The sequence below is a fragment of the Parasteatoda tepidariorum genome, chromosome 2 (genome assembly GCF_982258835.1).
Source record: "Parasteatoda tepidariorum strain Cologne lab strain chromosome 2, Ptep-v5.0, whole genome shotgun sequence".
Lineage (NCBI taxonomy): Eukaryota > Metazoa > Arthropoda > Arachnida > Araneae > Theridiidae > Parasteatoda > Parasteatoda tepidariorum.
Window position 1 is genome coordinate 50,866,973 of NC_141756.1, and position 18,115 is coordinate 50,885,087.

The 18,115-nt window shown below is 26.9% G+C and overlaps 1 protein-coding gene across 3 annotated transcripts in view; it reads right to left on the reverse strand.

Moving 5' to 3' along the window:
* The window catches only part of LOC107440493 (major facilitator superfamily domain-containing protein 6), a 37,685-nt gene that overhangs the window by 11,061 nt on the left and 8,509 nt on the right, over nt 1-18,115 (reverse strand). Inside the window, exons 2-3 of one of the 3 annotated variants that reach the window (XM_016053436.4) lie at nt 4,975-5,099; nt 3,977-4,021 (exon numbers count right to left, since the gene is read on the reverse strand). The exons of 1 other annotated variant lie outside the window; for it this stretch is intronic. In XM_016053436.4, coding sequence (XP_015908922.3) covers nt 3,977-3,979 — 3 coding nt within the window. In that variant the 5' untranslated portion in view covers nt 3,980-4,021; nt 4,975-5,099. The remainder of the gene's footprint in view (nt 1-3,976; nt 4,022-4,974; nt 5,100-18,115) is intronic. One more of the 3 variants, XM_016053433.4, reaches the window with a different exon arrangement.

An 18,115-nucleotide genomic window follows, 5' to 3' on the forward strand; every position in this document is an offset into this window, starting at 1 on the left:
AAGAGATCCAAGGTAAGTGTGATCGTTCCTTCAAAAACAATTAAATTCCTATTTTATATATTATATAGCTACTACGCTTAAGAAAAAAAAACGAAAATGCTAAATACATGAAAAGAACACGAAAACGAATTAATTTTTTATGGTATCAACTTCTATTTCTATATAATTTTTTATGGTATCAATTTATATATCTATATCGCAACAAAAATTATCGTTTTCGCTTAAGAAAAAAAAAACAGAGCGTGGAAAGAAGAAGAAAAACTTATTATAACAATTATGAACAGCGACAAATATATCAAAGCGAATCGTTCTATTTACGTATCGAATATGTTGCCACATTTTTGACACAAAAGTTAAACTTTTCTCCACTTTGATAAATGTATGCTAATGCGAACCTTACAATTAAATTATTAATTCCTTTGTGTATTATTGGTTTAAGTTGTCGAAAATTAAGATTTCAATTGTAAGGTTCGCATTAGCATACATTTATAAGAGTGGAGAAAAGTATATGCATTTTTTAATAGTTTTTTGAATATGGCTCTTTGAAAACGAATATTACGTCAAGTGCTCAGGTATTATAATTTTGATCTAGTTGCGCTTGTATAATTTTGATCTAGTTGCGCTTGTATAATTTTGATCTAGTTGCGCTTTCTACGTCATTTTGCTAACATCGTTTGGTTTGTTATTTAACATCGTTTGGTTTGTTATTTCTAAGTTAACTTTCAAAAAATTAGCTGGCAACAGCAACGAAAAAGCAGAGATTTTCTTACAAAATGACTGATAACTAAAAAACTAATCCAAATTTTTGAAAAAGAAAAAAAATACTTCTTCATTATGTCAAAACACAATTATGTGCCGAGTTTCGTGCCTTGGCGAGGCTTCTGGGGCGATATATTGTGATTACAGACAGACAGACACACACACAGCCGCGTTTATTATTATGTATAGATTATTAACTGTATTGGAATTGTTTTCATATGTTGTTGTTGTTCATTTGCGTAGCACTAGAGCTGCACGATGGGCTATTGGCGACGGTCTGGGAAACATCCCTGAGGATGATGCGAAGACATGCCATCTCAATTTTGATCCTCTGCAGAGGGGATGGCACCCCCGCTTATGGCACTCCCGCCCGCTTTTCATAAGATGAATATATTAAACAATTCAAAATTTTTTTGGTCTACTTTTATCTAACAAGTAAAATATTTGACAAAAGATTTTACCACTTTTTTTAAATGTTATTTTCAAGCAACTAAATATACATTTTTATTTATAAATATATTTTTGCGTTAATTGGTAAAGTGTTTTTGGAAAAAAAATATTTTTTATTAAAATTTATGTACAACAGCATATTTTAAAACCATTTAAAATATTTAAGTGTTTCATAGTAAGTATTAAAATTTATGTTTACAAATAAATTATTTAAAACTATTATTTTAAACTAGACTTTAAACATTGTAAATGTAAATTTTACCGTCTTTTTAAGTTCACGTTTTTTAATAATGAAGTGTCTATTAATCAAGTATTATCTTCCTAAACTAACAGAAAAACATTCTTCATATGGCTCCTGCAGTATCGGTAAGAAAGCTTTGGTCATCCTTAACCTTTAAAACTCATTCGGTTCAAATTTTGTTTATAAACAAAAAAAAATCTAGTTTATAGAAGATAAAAAACATAAATAGCTTAACTCTTTAAAAAAGCATTTTTTTGCAGGAAATGTTGTGTCGAAATATTTTTGGAATTGAAACTGATTTATTCATTTATCTTATAACCTAAATTAATTTTATTTTTAGGGCCTTTCTGTTTGGGGAAGACAGGTGTAAAAAATCACTCGAGCTTGACTTTACAAACTTGAACGTAATCGTTTATAATTAACCGAATTTTTTGAAATCTGTGCTTATAACTAAGAATAAGTACTGCATGTAATGATCATATAAACGAACGCATAACGCGCACGAGGAAATAGCTCCCCAGTCTTGGCCTCTCTTCTTGATTCCATGATAACCTTTACTGTTACCCACATTTACATAAACAAATGCCTTTAATGGCTTTTTCGTATTATTTTCTGAAGTTATCAACAGATGGCCGCACAAATCATAGGTGGAAAAATAGCCTTCCATCAACATTTAAAAATTAATGAAGTTAGTGAAAAATATACTTTCCACGGCCTGATAAAAGATTAAAATGAAAAATTGTTTCTATGACTAATAAAACCATAAAAACACTGAATAAAGATGTTTCTTATTTAACGCTTTCCCTGTTCTAGGAGAAAATGGTAAAATAAAAACTTATTTAATCGTTATTTTACCATATTCTAACAAAATAGTCAAATAACCATAAATTAGATGGTATTCAAACTGTTATCTGTGAGAATAATTTTCACCTAATATAGTTAAGCAACCCGAATTTTATCGCACCAATTAGGCCCACCTAATGAAGCCACTTAGTTCTCCACAGCTGGGTACATGTTATATAGCCGAGGGAGATAATCTATCAATCTCATGACCGAGACAACGGGGGTTCGAATCCCATCGTTGGCACCGCAATATTTCTCTTTCGCTTTTACACATGAAGAGTTTTCAGTGTTCTGCATTTCCAAATTCACGTCCCTGTGCTATGAGAATACGCTACTTTCATTTAAGAATAGATAACAGCACCATAAAGCCGCTGAACTGTCTCCGACATCTATTTAAATTTCTTTTTCTTAACGGTTTTGAAACTACGGTTGTTGTAAGAAATTTAAAAACCGTATAGTTTTGCATTCAAGTTTTTCTTTAACCTTACTAGTTATAAACGGATTAAAAACCGTGAAGGTAAAAAGAGATCATTACCGTAAACTTTACGGTTAATTAAATAGACAGACTGCTGTTTGTTATATTACTATAATTTAAAAATGAATATTCTACCAATGCAAAGTAAATAAGTTTCAAAATCATTTTTTCAATAAATAGTTTTCGCAGTGATAAGCATGAAAACCATCGTCATTAGCAAATCTGGATTGTAAATATTTATATTTGTTAAACCATAGAACACATAATACGAAAATTGATACACGGAACGAAAGAAAAATATAATATGATTTTTAGCTACAAAAATGTTCTATTGTGTGATTATTTTGTTGGAGGACGCGCATTTATTTAATCAAATTCTCTCCACAGATTTTGTTGTTTCATTTTGTCAATGGTTTCTAATGCTGCACAAAAATGTTCTTGCAGTGTTTATGGCATCGATAATTCATGAAAAGCGTCTTGTGAGTGTGGATGACAAATCACACGGCCACCAAAATCCCCAGACCTTACACAATGTTACTTCTTTTTAAGGAGTTAATTTAAATACACTGCTATGGACTACAAACGACAAAAATATATTGTATAAACTCAAAGAACGCATTTGTGCAGCAATAAGAACTATTGATAGTCTTAAAATGCCAAATGTGTGGAATTAATTTGATTATAGGTCAAATGTTTCTTATGTAACAAAAAAGCCACACATCAAGCATTTGTAACAGAAAAAACTTGGCATATTTTTAAGTAATTCCATGCTTTATTTTTTGTAATATGTGTAATATTTTTTAAACTATAAATACTTAAAATCCAATCATTTATGCTAACCCTGTATTATTGACAATTATGATAATTTACATTATTTTATATTTTATATTTACATCATTATAATGGTTTTGAAACTATAAATACTTAAAATCCAATCATTTATGCTACCCCTGTATTATTACCAATTATGAAAATTTACATAATTTTATATTACATCATTTTGCATTCATTTGAAATAGGAATATTTTATAAAAATTCGAAATCGGCTCATTAGATAAAAATTTCATATTTCATTTATCGGAATAGGTTGCATTTTTTTTCGCGAAATGTTGAATATACTATGAGAAGAATGATTTTGTTAAATGCACAAAAAACGCCTTGTAAGCATTGTTATGATCATTGAATATACTAAAACAGGAAAAAAATACCATTTGCGGCTTAATGAAGTCACATTTTTAGACTTAGACGTGCATCTGAAAAAGAATTATACCCATTTATTTAATTTCGAACTATGGTAAAAAATTTCATATGTATTTAAATTTATTATATTTAAAATGCAAATTAGTATAATTCATATACTAAATAAATATTTATTAAGTACACTTTCGGCAGCTGAAAGCGATTGCTTTATTATTAATGCTATATGTTTGTATAAATGCTATTGTTTTATTATTAATGCATCAATCTTTAAAATGATTGATTTCTCAAACATTATTGTAAAGATATCTTCAGAAATAAGAATAACAACTATATTTTTAGTAAAATAACTTATAGAAGTAGAAAAACATGGAAGGTGAGCTGTCAAATTGCTTGACAAATAAATATAACTAAATAATTGACACAAAATTTGACTCGAATATTTTTAAAAATGAAGCTCATATAAAATTTTTGAAATAAATTAACAAAATTCTTAAATGATGAGAAAAAGAAGTTTTTAATTTGTATTGATAGAGTAAATTTGATTTATTTATTGGCTAAATTAATTTGATTTATTGATTATTTAAATAAGTTGTTTCCCTTTAATATTCAAACAAAAGTTTGATATTTTTTAAAATAAAATACATTCGTTTTGGTGAAATATATTCTTTTTCTTAACACTTTTTAAAACACAAGTTCAATTTATTTATAATAAAACGCATTGTTTCTCTTCATATTTTTTACACTAACATTATAGTTGAAATTTTTTTAATGAAATGTATTGTTTCTCTTCATATTTTTTACATTAACATTATAATGGAAATTTCTTTTAATAAAATGCATTGTTTCTCTTAATATTTTTTACTTAAAAAAATTATCATTCTTAGCATGAAAAATAAATTTTTTATTAATAAAATGCGTTGTTTTCTTTAATATTTTACAGAGTTATTGAAAATATTATACATATATTTCAGACCTGAAAAGAATGGAAATTTTAATGATGACTTACTTTTTTGAGTGCACACTCGCTGATAGCTATAACCTCCATTATTGCTTGATTTATTTATACTTTAACATATTAGTAATGCAAAGAATACAGATTCACCATATTGGAACCATTTTACTTGAAGTTTCCTAGAGAGAAAGAAGATTTCTCTTATCGGCTGGTTCTTATATAAACTCTGATTTTATACAAGATAATAAAAATGCCAAAGCGTGTTTTAATGTTTTCCATTTTTTCTTAATTATAATGGTGACGAAAAGTAACTTCGGCGGGTTGTGATAACAGACATATAGAATTGTATATATGAAACTTATTATTGATAGTAATTATGGTACTTTATTTTATTAATTATTCGCAAGCTCGTAATTTGATAATAATGTACATGCATGTTATAGCTGTTGTAGAATGAAAACAAATTATTTATTGTTTAGTTATATCTATGAGTTTAGCTCAAAAAACGCGAGTGGACAACTTTAGATTTATTTTTAGGAAAAATTACTATTTTGTGCAATTGTTATTTTGTACAATCTTATTTGTCTAAAAGAAAAAAAACCCTTGGAAAACTAAGGTTCCGGGTCAATTTGACTACAATTGAAAATTATGTAACTGTTTTTTTTATCTTTAAGAAACGAATGTTAAAATTGTTTACAAGGAACTCCATGAAAAGTCTTTTTCACAATTTTGTCAGCTTAATAAGTGATGTAAAGCTTGTTTAATTTTCTTGTTTAAATTAATATTGAGAATGAAAGACTTCAAGAGTAATAAAGCAGATGTGTTCCGAGTCTTAGATCTAAAAAGGACATCAGATTTTCTCAGAAGCTCAAAAAACGCTAGAAGTTTACGTGTATTTTATATACTATTTCGTTGACTGATTGCCAGAGAAGATGAACAGCAGAACTGTAAACATGACGAGGATGACGCATTATTCTTATCAAAAAGTTGTTGTAAATTTATAAAAATGCAGCATTAAACAAGACTGTTAGAAAACATAATTTTAAAATTTTTATTTTTATTATTTTTCTTCTTTTTCGGTGATTTATTTTTCTGAGATGAGGAAAAGAAATTTAACTTATCGGAAGAAACAGAACTGGAAACAGGACGACGCATTATTCTTATTAAAAAGTTAATGAAAACTTGCAAAAAGGCAGCATAAAACAAAAATGCAAGGAAAAATATTTTTAAAAAGTTTTTTTTTCATTTTTTATTACTTACTTCCTTCTTCACCGATTTATTTTTCTAACATGAAGGAACAACTTATCCAAAGAAACAGAATGGGCAACATGACGATGTAATATTCTTATTAAAAAGCTATTGTAAATTTGCAAAAATGCAGCTAAAACGTGACTGTTAGAAAACATAATTTTGAAATGTTTCTTTTTTAATTATTTTCTTCCTTTTCCGGTGATTTATTTTTCTGAGATGAAGAAAAGAAATTCAACTTATCGGAAGAAACAGAACTGGAAAAAGGACGACGCATTATTCTTATTAAAAAGTTAATGAAAACTTGCAAAAAGGCAGCATAAAACAAAAATGCAAGAGAAAATATTTTTAAAAAGTTTTTTTCTTTCATTTTTTATTACTTACTTCCTTCTTCACAGATTTATTTTTCTAACATGAAGGAACAACTTATCTAAAGAAACAGAACGGGCAACATGACGATGTAATATTCTTATTAAAAAGCTATTGTAAATTTGCAAAAATGCAGCATAAAACGTGACTGTTAGAAAACATAATTTTGAAATGTTTCTTTTTTAATTATTTTCTTCCTTTTCCGGTGATTTATTTTTCTGAGATGAAGGAAAGAAATTCAATTTATCGAAAGAAACAAAACTGGAAACATGACGACGTATTACTCCTATTAAAAAGTTAACGAAAATTTGCAAAAATGAAGCATGAAACGAGACTGTCAGAAAAAACAACTTTAAAAATTTTCTTTTTATTATTTTCTTCCTTTTCCGGTGATTTTCGTAAGATGAAGGAAAGAAATTTAACTTACCGAAAAAAAGATTAATCATAGATCGACACTGAAAATAATGCTACTGATCGCGGCCAACTAACAATAACCAAATTTTATTGTATTCAAGCGATTTTCTCTATAAATCTGCATTTTTGTATCTAACTCAATTCCTTTGATTTTAATTACTATTAAGTGTATTTCAATTTTTAAGACCAAATTTCTGCTGAATAAAGATTGAATTTCTGTTTCAAAAGCGTAACTATAAACAAATTAACTCGTGTTTTCAGACAGTTTTTTTGGCGCCACACTGCGTTGATTTTATCTATGTAATCCTTACATAACTGATTTTAGATAATTTATTATTAAAGAATGAATAAAACACTAATCGTGAAACTCGTTTTTCGTTAAACAGAGCTGTAAAAGCTAGCAAACATCATTACATCATAAAATTGAAAAAAAAAAAGTCTACAGTTTTAATTTATAACAATGACAAGGAGAAAAATTAACTTTTTAAACAACTTACTGAGCGAATTAATCGAAACTTTTGAAAGATTTTTACGATTGGAGAAAGATTTTTAGCATTTAGAATTGTCTTATTCACCCGCTTTTCAAACTTAATGATCCTAAAACAAACTGTTCTTGAGTTGGATACACGCGCACTCACTCAAGTGATGTTTGCTAGCTTACAGACCTATTGAATCAGAAACGAGTTTCATTGAGAGTCTATTACATATTCTTCAGTAATTATTTATTTTTGATTCATCATGTCAAGAAAACTCTAACAAAATGAACGTAGGGTACCGTCACCAAATTATGTGTTAGAACTATTTAAAATTATGTGTTTACTTTGTTTAAAATTACGCTTTAAAAATGTGTATCAATGAACCTAAATAACAACAAAAAATGTTAATTAAAGTGAAAAAAATATGTTATTTACAAAAGTGTAAACTTACCATGAATTATGAATATGGTAATTCTTGAATATCAAGGTTAACTATCATGATCAGTCATGATTATATTAAACTAAACTCAGCGGCGCGGCAGCCCATACTGGCCAAGGCCTACTGTGCCCATCTCAGTTTTCTTGACCTTGGGCTCTGGGGTGCAGGAGCAGATATTCCGGTCAGGTGGTCAGTCGAACACGGAACCCCCAGTGTTTAGTTCCCAAGCATGCTTGGTACTCATTTATCAACCCACTGAAGGGATGAAAGGCTGAGTCAACCTTGCCCGGCCCGAGGATCGAACCAGGGACCTGTGGCACGACAGCGCGAAGCGCTACTGCTCATTGATTATATTGGCCACTATCAATAATCATTAGCATTATTATCGGCGCTAAATAGTTAATATTTATTTTCGCTTAGTCTAATAACATTAAGTCATTGGGTAGGGCAACAAATAATAATAAAAAAATTGGAATTATTTTAAATATTTTTAAACGTGTCCAGTATATGGGTTTCGGTTTCTTGCATGATTGCGTAGCATTACTTAATATCGATTTATTAATACTTGTCTTTGAATTCAAACGAAAAATGGGCATTTTATAAATAAAAATATATATGCACAAAACATATGTTGATCAATTTATTTAAAACTACTGTATAAATATGTTAAAACATAGAAACTAAAACGAGGATTTTTTAAAATAAGTTTATTTTAAAAAGTCTGTTTAATATCGTCCAGCAAGGTTTTAAAAACATTGATTTAATTCTATTGGATAAACTGAATAATATTAATTTGTTGTTTTATTTCATGATATAAATTATATACAAAAGTTTGGATTTAATTGTCGTGTTAAAAACGTAATCAAACGGAAGAGTTATTTAAAATTATTTAACACCTCAAAGAAACTACGAGATAATGCGCAACATTTAAAATTTTATGTTATTTAATCCTATTAAATGCACTAAAAATAGATTATTAAATAAAAATATGGGCTCAAGTTTCTTTTCATTATTTGGTTACAAAAACACCTCAAAATTAAACATTGATAAAAACCTTAAAAAAAGTTGTAGAAATTTTATGAACAAAATATAACCTCCAGCTAAAAGAACTTAAAATTTAATTAAATAATTTTCTCTCTTTCTTTCTTGAAGTATGATTTGGCTTAAAAATGTTTTTTCTCCTTTTGAGTTATACAAAAGACATTAATTGCAGTTTTGTTCCAAGTTTGTTCTACATATACTTTATAAGAATGATTAAAATATTGTGTCATCGTCATTCACAAGTTCTTTTAATAACGTCTTTTTTAACTTTCAAAACTAATGTAAATTAAAACATAAGAAAAAAACAACATTTTAATCATTAGTAAAATTACCAATGTCAACTTTTTTATATTTTTATATTTATAAAAAAAAAACTGTTTTCATGATTTAATTTGAAAAAAGAAATAATTGTGTTTTTTATATAAAAATGCCATTTTCAATTATTTTTTTTTGTCACGCGTCATTTTTTTTAATGAAGTGCGTTAGTTTTACATTCTTACTAAACGCAAATAATACAGATAAAATATCTGAATTTTCGTTTCATTTATATCACTTGAAATAAGGACTCTACCATACCACACTTGTAACAAAGTATTTAAGTAATAAATAGTTACAGGTGAGTACTTTAATTTTTTTAAAATTTGCACTTAGAAAATTTAATTTGCGTGTGAACTTTAGTTTTCCTTATTTTTATTCACGCTATTCAAATTATGTAATTTGCGATAGTTTATACAGACTAAAAAGCTCCGTCCTTGCTTGCTCCGATCATTAACCCCCATAAATGATTTTTGTCCATGAGTGTTTCTCTTTTAACCTTAAAACTCGATATTGTCCCTAAAAACGAAGAACATCAGATAATTAAATATATAATTATTTTAGTTTTACCTCTGAGCAGTTTGTTAATAGGCTTATCGTAACAAAATAAAAGATTACCTGGATTTGAAAAGCAATAAACTGCACTCGAAAAAAAAATTCAACTTAAGAAAATTTGACGTCGTGTGCCTCAATAAGAAGAAATAAATGAGAAATTATTAAACTCGTTAATAATTACCTTATGTTATAATAGAACTTAAAATTTGAAACGATTTTAATCTTTCTCAAATATAGTTCATTATTTTTTGAAAAGTAGATTGAAAATAAATTAAGAATTATATCTGACAATATTTAATCTTCTCTCTTTTTTAACTTTCGACATTAACTAAAATACCAGCTTTATAATGGAAGATCTGGAGAGAGATAAATAATATATTATCTACGTTGATGAATAAATAGTCATTATGCTAAAAATGATTAAAACTGGCAACAAAAAAAAATACTTAAAATTTCAAAAACTTTTGAACGGATTAGAAATTTGACAGAAGAAAAAAAACTCGTGTTATGTTAAATAAAGATTGTCCTTTCAGTGTGTCAAATTTTGATTCTACAGTTGCAATTCTGAGAGTTGTAAAACATGGTATTTTTTACTAAAAATTTAGCATTTAATAATTCTTAAGCTAAATCTAAAATGTTAGTTTTTTTATTCCGTCATTTCCTGTATATTTTTCTTACTCTTTTCTCATCTTCAATTTTCTAAGTCTTTTAGTTTTTCTATAGTAGAACAAAATGTAGCATAAAGTTGGACACCCAAAACAGTGGCAGCGGCTTAACTTAGAGTTTTTTAATATAGAGAGATACAGAAATAAGACAGAGAGATAAAAGAGAGAGATTGTTGGAAATTGTTGCTTTTATTTGAATTTTTACGGTATTAATTTAAATGCGTCACACGATTGTCCTTTACTAAAAACCCATCAATAAAGTGTGGAAAAAATATGGAAGTAAATTTTCAGAGCTTAAAAAATGAACATTACTAATTTTTTTTTTATCAGAGATGGGCATTTGTCATTCAGAATAATGAATAAAGAATGATGAATAATTATTCAAAATCTTCCTGAATAATGAATAAAGATTTTTTCATTAGTCAGAAATATTTTGAATAAAGAATAAATCATTCATTATTCTTTATTCATTCTTCCTTATTCATTAGTCAAGAATAACTGAATAATTTCCCTGATCAACAAAAATGGGCACGGAATACTTTAATTGACTACGATTGCGACCACTACGAATAAAACATACATAATAATAAACTACTTGTAATTATTTTATAAGTTACAAGTAACGAATTCAGATATAAAGTGATTATGATTACCCGTAATCACAATTACATGCGATAACTGGCACAACTACATGCGATAACAAGTGACCGAAATCTTTTATTTTAAACAAACAATGTAATCAATATGTACTATTATAAGCAGTCATTTTTACCAGAAATCAAAGTCTAACGAATAATTATAAAAATAGTTACTGCGCGAGTACATAAGCATGTTGTACATACATGAGCACTTAATTATGCTGTATGTTCATATATACACGAGCAAGCACTGTGTATTAATACTTACATGAATAAGTGAAAAAAGTTGAATGCTTACACACATTGTATATCTGTACAAAGCATATAGTTCATAGTATATACGTATTTACGTACATTGTATGTTAAAGTGTACACGCATATGCAAGTAGGACACACAACGTATGTTAGTATACATGTATGCTCACAAAGTATGTAAGCAAACATGTGTATGAGTGTGCAGATGCACATACAGTGTACGTATGTACATAATGTACATATTCAAATAAAATAAATGAGTGTGTATAAAAATATACACACGCACGTATATATGAGTACGTATATGTGTACATGCGAAATATGTGTACGTACAAAGGTATATATATCTTTACATATAAGAAGAGAATGGAATGATGACATTAGATAAAAGCGTCATTAATGCAATATTACCCAGTGTTTATTAAAAATTTTTAGTGGAAATATAAAAAGAAAGTTGTTCTAAAGTTTTATAATAAAATGTTTGTTTTGATAGAACGCAGTTATTCATCTCAGAATTCCAATATATTTTAATAGCTCTGATAAATCGGGTTTTATTGTTTCTTGATTTAAATGTTTATTGATCATTGATAACATAATTATTTCATTTCGTATTTGTATTCAGTATGATATTCAGTATCAGTATTCGTATTTGTATTTCATTTAGTATTCAGCATGACATTAAAATTAAATTGCTTAATTTAATTTGTCGAATTTCAGTTACATATGTTTTTATTATGTAATTTGCTTTTTGTCTGATTGAAACTAAAATATTTTGTGTGTTGACAGTATTGAAGTTAATTGGGCAATTACTTGCAATGGTATTCGCTTTTTGAAATATTACTCAGCATCAACTTATTAATATTACATGTTTAAATTTGTTTGCCATATTTTAAAGCTCTTTTTTTCGTTAGATTTTAATTTTTTTCAGTTAAAAATTTAAATTACTGGGGGGGGGATGAAGCACCATATAGGGAGCTTCCGGCATCCTATAAGATCATCAATGATTTGAGTTAGGCTCTGCCACGCGTGCTTCGGATACGGAGATTAATCTCCGGCTAACGCCCTATAGCCGGAGCACCGGAGCCTATAGCAGTGTTTCCCAAACTTGTGACTTTTGTGTACCCTTTCTAAATTTTTCGTAACGCTATGTACCACTAATAAAAAAATGAATGCATTTTTTTTAATCAAAAATTTTTACAAAAGTTAAAAAAAATCACAACTGGCTGCTGACACCACTAATTATTAACTGTTAACTCTGCCAAAAAATAGCCAATAGAAAAATACGTAATCGTAAATTTTCATGGTCAGCTTTGTTTTTAAATAAAATTTTTTGAAATTTTTCTTTTGTTATCGCATAAAAACCCGTACCCTCGCTAAATTATTCCGGTACCCCTAGGGATACGCGTACCACACTTTGGGAAATACTGCCCTATAGTAATGTGCTAAATAATATTGCTTCCTCGCTTTATATAAGTTTATAATATTGTTTGTATTAAAATTGCTTTATATAAGTTTATAATGCTGATAATAAGCACCTATTATATTGCTATCATATCCTACCATATTGCATAGATAATGCTGATAATAAGCACATTTTACAATCCTATCATATTCTCTCTATGTGATGTTGGTGCAGAAAAATCGTCAGCTAATCTCCAGGAAAACGACTTTAATTCGCGAAGCAAACAAAAATGTAATTGCGTAGCAATTATCGGGGGTTGGCTAGCGGTAGCGGGTAGGGGGTGGAGCCCTCTAGTATATATATATATATATATATATATATATATATATATATATATATATATATATATATATATATATATATATATATATATATATATATATATATATATATATATATATAAGTTCAAAATGAAGAATAAAACAAAGAAAAATTATAGACATATGAAAAAAAAATGGGGGAGAAATAATAAGTAAAAAAATAACAAATAACAGTTTAAAAAAAAAGAAAAAAGGATGAAATTTTATTTAAAAAACCGGAAAAAAATATAATCTTTTCTTCAGCCCACACGATTATATCCGCAAAACAGAGTGCTTTCTGATATTGTATCAATAAAGCCAAAGCAAAATATATTAATACAATAGTGTGAGGAGCACTCAAAAATTATTTTTATAAAAATAACAACAAATAAAATAGATCACAAAAAGTAAAAATAAGTAAAAATAACATGTGAAAACAGAAAATAAAATAAAATAAAAGGAAAAAACATTAAAAAGGGACTATAAAGCGAGTAGCAAAATCAGATCAACTTACATGGACAGAAAATTTTTCAAGAATGATTTAAAAATGTTTTCGCAGAAAGATTGCCAGATTACAAAATATGAAAACAAAAGCTCAAATTGAGTGTAACAAGAGGGTTTTAAAGTGTCGTTCTTACTGCACTGCTGAAGTGATTTGTTATTCTGAGCTTTGATTTGTTAGTTACCAAGGATGAGCCCGAAATGGACGTGCGCAAGGTAATATTATACTGGATAATTTTAGAAATTGATCATAAATTGCTTTAGAAGATAGATGTTTATTTAAGAAAACATATAAAATAGAAATAGAGAAACATAAATTGCCTGCTTTGCAAATAATTTTAGCCGCGGATTTGCACGATATGGATTAGCACATAGAAAAATTATTTTAATTATCAAAGAAAAAATTTTTAATAGATAATTTCAACACGGATTTGCCCGAAATGGATTTGCACATGGAAAAACTGTATAGATTAGCAAAGGAAATTATTTAGTAAAGGAATTTTTAGTAAATAATTCTAACCATTGATTTGCCCGAAATGGATTTGCACATGGAAAAATTATACAAATTAACAAAGGAATTATTTAGTAAATAATTTTGGCAATGGATTTACCTGAAATGGATTTGCACATGGGAAAATTATAAAAATTAACAAAAAAAATGTTTAGTAAATATATCCACAAAAATATACGATTAATTCAATGATTTTATACAAAATTTCATTACTTTAGTATAAAGTTTATTAAAAATAAAAATTTTATTACTTTAGTTTTTTGTATCCATTGTTTTTTTATAAAATTTTGAAAGAGTTTATAGATTTGTTTTTTGGATAAATAAATATTACTACATATTCTTTTAATTCTGTTCATTTCATTAAAAGTGGTATTTAAATAGATGCGCCTAGAAACATTAGAATTCCAAGTAACTAGTTTATTAATAATAAAATTAAAATCATTTCTTTTATCGTATAAATCAACAAAGCAGATATTTTCAACCTTCATAATACCCAAATCCGAAAAATTGAAATTAATATTATCATCCTGATTACGAGGTAAGATTAATTCCTCAGGGTATATATCACTCAATAAAATAGTAAAATCTTGGAAATTAAAGATAATTAAGTCATCAATATATCTAAAAACAAATTTAATACTGAGAAAAACTTATTGTTTTTCTTAACTTTCTTCGTGTTTTCTTCTATTTATTTATTATATATATATATATATATATATATATATATATATATATATATATATATATATATATATATATATATATATATATATATATATATATATATATAGTTTAATAACGAAGAATAAAACAAAGAAAAATAATAGACATATGAAAAAGGGGGGGGGAAATAATAAGTAAAAAATAACAATCAACAGTTTATTAAAAATAATGAATAAAAAAATCATGAAATGTTAAATAAAAAACCGGAAAAAAAGGATATAATCTTTTCTTCAGCCCACACGATTATATCCGCAAAACAGAGTGCTTTCTGATATTGTATCAATAAAGCCAAAGCTAAATAAATTAATACAATAGTGTGAGGAGCACTCAAAAATTTTTTTTAAAAAATAACAACAAATGAAAAAGATCACAAAAAGTACAAATAAGTAAAAATAACGTGTAAAAACAGATAATAAAATGAAATAAAAATAAAAAACATTAAAAAGGGGGGACTATAAAGCGAGCAGCAAAATCAGTTCAACTTACATGGACGGATATTTTTCAAGAATGATTTAAAAATGTTTTCGAAGAAAGATTGCCAGATTACAAAATGTGAAAACAAAAGATGAAAACAAAAGCGCAAATTGAGTGTAACAAGAGGGTTTTAAAGTGTCGTTCTTACTGCACTGTTGAAGTGATTTGTGATTCTGAGTTTTGATTTGTTAGTTACCAAGGATGAGCCCGAAATGGATGTGCGCATGGTAATATTATACTGGATAATTTTAAAAATTGATCATAAATAGTTTTAGAAGATTGATGTTTATTTAAGAAAAAGTACAAAATAGTAACATAAATTGCCTGTTTTGCAGATAATTTTTGCCGCGGATTTGCACGATATGGATTAGCACATAGAAAAATTATTTAAATTATCAAAGAAAAAATTCTTTCAATAGATAATTTTGACACGGATTTGCACGAAATGGATTTGCACATGGAAAAATTAACAAAGAAAAAACCTTAGTAGATAATTTTAGCCACGGATTTGCCCGAAATGGATTTGCACATGGAAAATTGTATAAATTAATAAAGAAATTTTTAGCAAACAATTTTATCCACGGATTTGCCCGAAATGGATTTGCACATGGAAAAACTGTATTGATTAACAAAGAAATAATTTTGGCAATGGATTTACCTGAAATGGATTTGCACATGGGAAAATCATAAAAATTAGCAAAAAAAATGTTTAATAAATATATCCACCAAAATATACGATTAATTCAATGATTTTATATAAAATTTTATTACATTAGTTGGGTATCCATTGTTTTTTATCAGATTTTGAAAGAGTTTATCGATTTGTTTTTTGGATAAATAAATATTACTACATATTCTTTTAATTCTGTTCATTTCATTAAAAGTGGTATTTAAATAGATGCTCCTAGAAACATTAGAATTCCAAGTAACTAGTTTATTAATATTAAAATTAAAATCATTCCTTTTATCGTATAAATCAACAAAGCAGATATTTTCAACTTTCATAATACCCAAATCCAAAAAATTGAAATTAATGTTATCATCATGATTACGAAGTAAGATTAATTCCTCAGGGTATATATCACTCAATAAAACACTAAATTTTAGAAAATTAAAGATAATTAAGTCATCAATATATCTAAAAACAAATTTAATACTAAGAGTAAAATTTTTTTCATAATAATGCAAAAATAAGTTAGCTAAGAGAGATGAATAATTAGATCCCTGTGGTATTCCATTAATTTGAAGAAAAATATCCCCTCCATTGTAAAGATAATTATTAAAAAGACAAAGATTAATCAGAATTTCCCATTAATCAAAATCGCAACAAAGGATATTTTTAAAATCATGGTAATAATTCAAAAGGACATCGTTTAGTTTAGAAAGGGGAATGCTATTGAAAAGATCCTGGAAATCAAAAGTCGCAATAGAATTAATTTTATTATGTTTAATGAAATCTAAAATCGGTTGATTATTAGTGACAATCCAAGAGAAACCTTCTTTAGTAATATAGTTAATAATCTTATTTAAGTAGTTAGAGAAAAGGGTGCCAGGTTTAGTTAAATAAGTATTAGACCCACATGTGATAGTTCTAAATTTTACTGGAATTTTATGAAATTTAGGACTGATAATTAAGTAAGGAAATTGTATATTGCTAATTTTAATTTTTAATCTCTTGTAAAAAGCTAAAATTTTTTTAATGACAATATTATTATTGAAATTACTAAGTTCAAAATTTTTACTATTTTTTAATTCCGTATTTAAAAGTTCAGCATAGAATTTTTTACAGAATATAGCATAATTATTGTTAGCTTTGTCAATGGGAGTAATTACAAAATTTTTTTGAAGTTGCTTAATTGATTGAACAATATTAGAAAAATTTGTTGAATTGTTATACTTATTTAAATTATCCTTATTATTGAAAATAAAGTTTTTAAAGTAATAATAAACTCCCCATTTCCATTCTGTTAGCATACCTAAAGGTAAAGAGAATCTATTTGATATCTTTAAACAAAAACTATTGAGATCATTAAGAAAGTATTTTAGAATCTTATTGATTGATATACGGTAAATGGGTCTAAACTTTGTGCCCTTTATCATTAAATTCCTAAGTTCCAAGTTTTCTATAATATTTAAATTACCAGTAATAATATGTTTATGATGTTTATCAACAAAATCAAAATATTTATCCTCCTCACAGTGACATTCATAATCGGAATACTCCCTATATTTTTGCTTATATTATTATAGTTAAATATGGTTCTACCAAGTGATTTGTTATATTTAAAACTTTTAATAATGTTAAAATCTTTTAATGGAAATAAAGCTTTAAAATTTTCAAAAATGTTGTGAAATTTGATCTTATCGAAAATAGGATTTTGAAAGTTAATAACGAAATATAAATTATCTAAACTTTTCTTTTTATTAGGCAAAATTTTGCTCATTTTGGCTTTTATAAGATCGAAACAAAGAATTTTGAAATGTAAATTAATGAAAGAAAAGTTAATAATAAGATCGTGGAACTTATATATTTCATAATTCTTAAGGGAGAAGACAAAATCTTTAATTGGTTTAATGCTATATTGTTTATTAAAGTCATTTTCGATATTAGAAAGAAATTTTATATTTAATTTGTCACTATTAAGAGAGTTTCTATTACTTCTTGAACCCCGTTTACCTCGATTAGTACGCTTGTCTTTAATATGAAAAAGTGAATAAGTTGATGAGTTATTGTAGTTAATCTGTGTATGTTGGAAGGTATCGTTTAGCCCATAAGGCAAAATTGTTTTATATAAAAGCATGCAGTAATT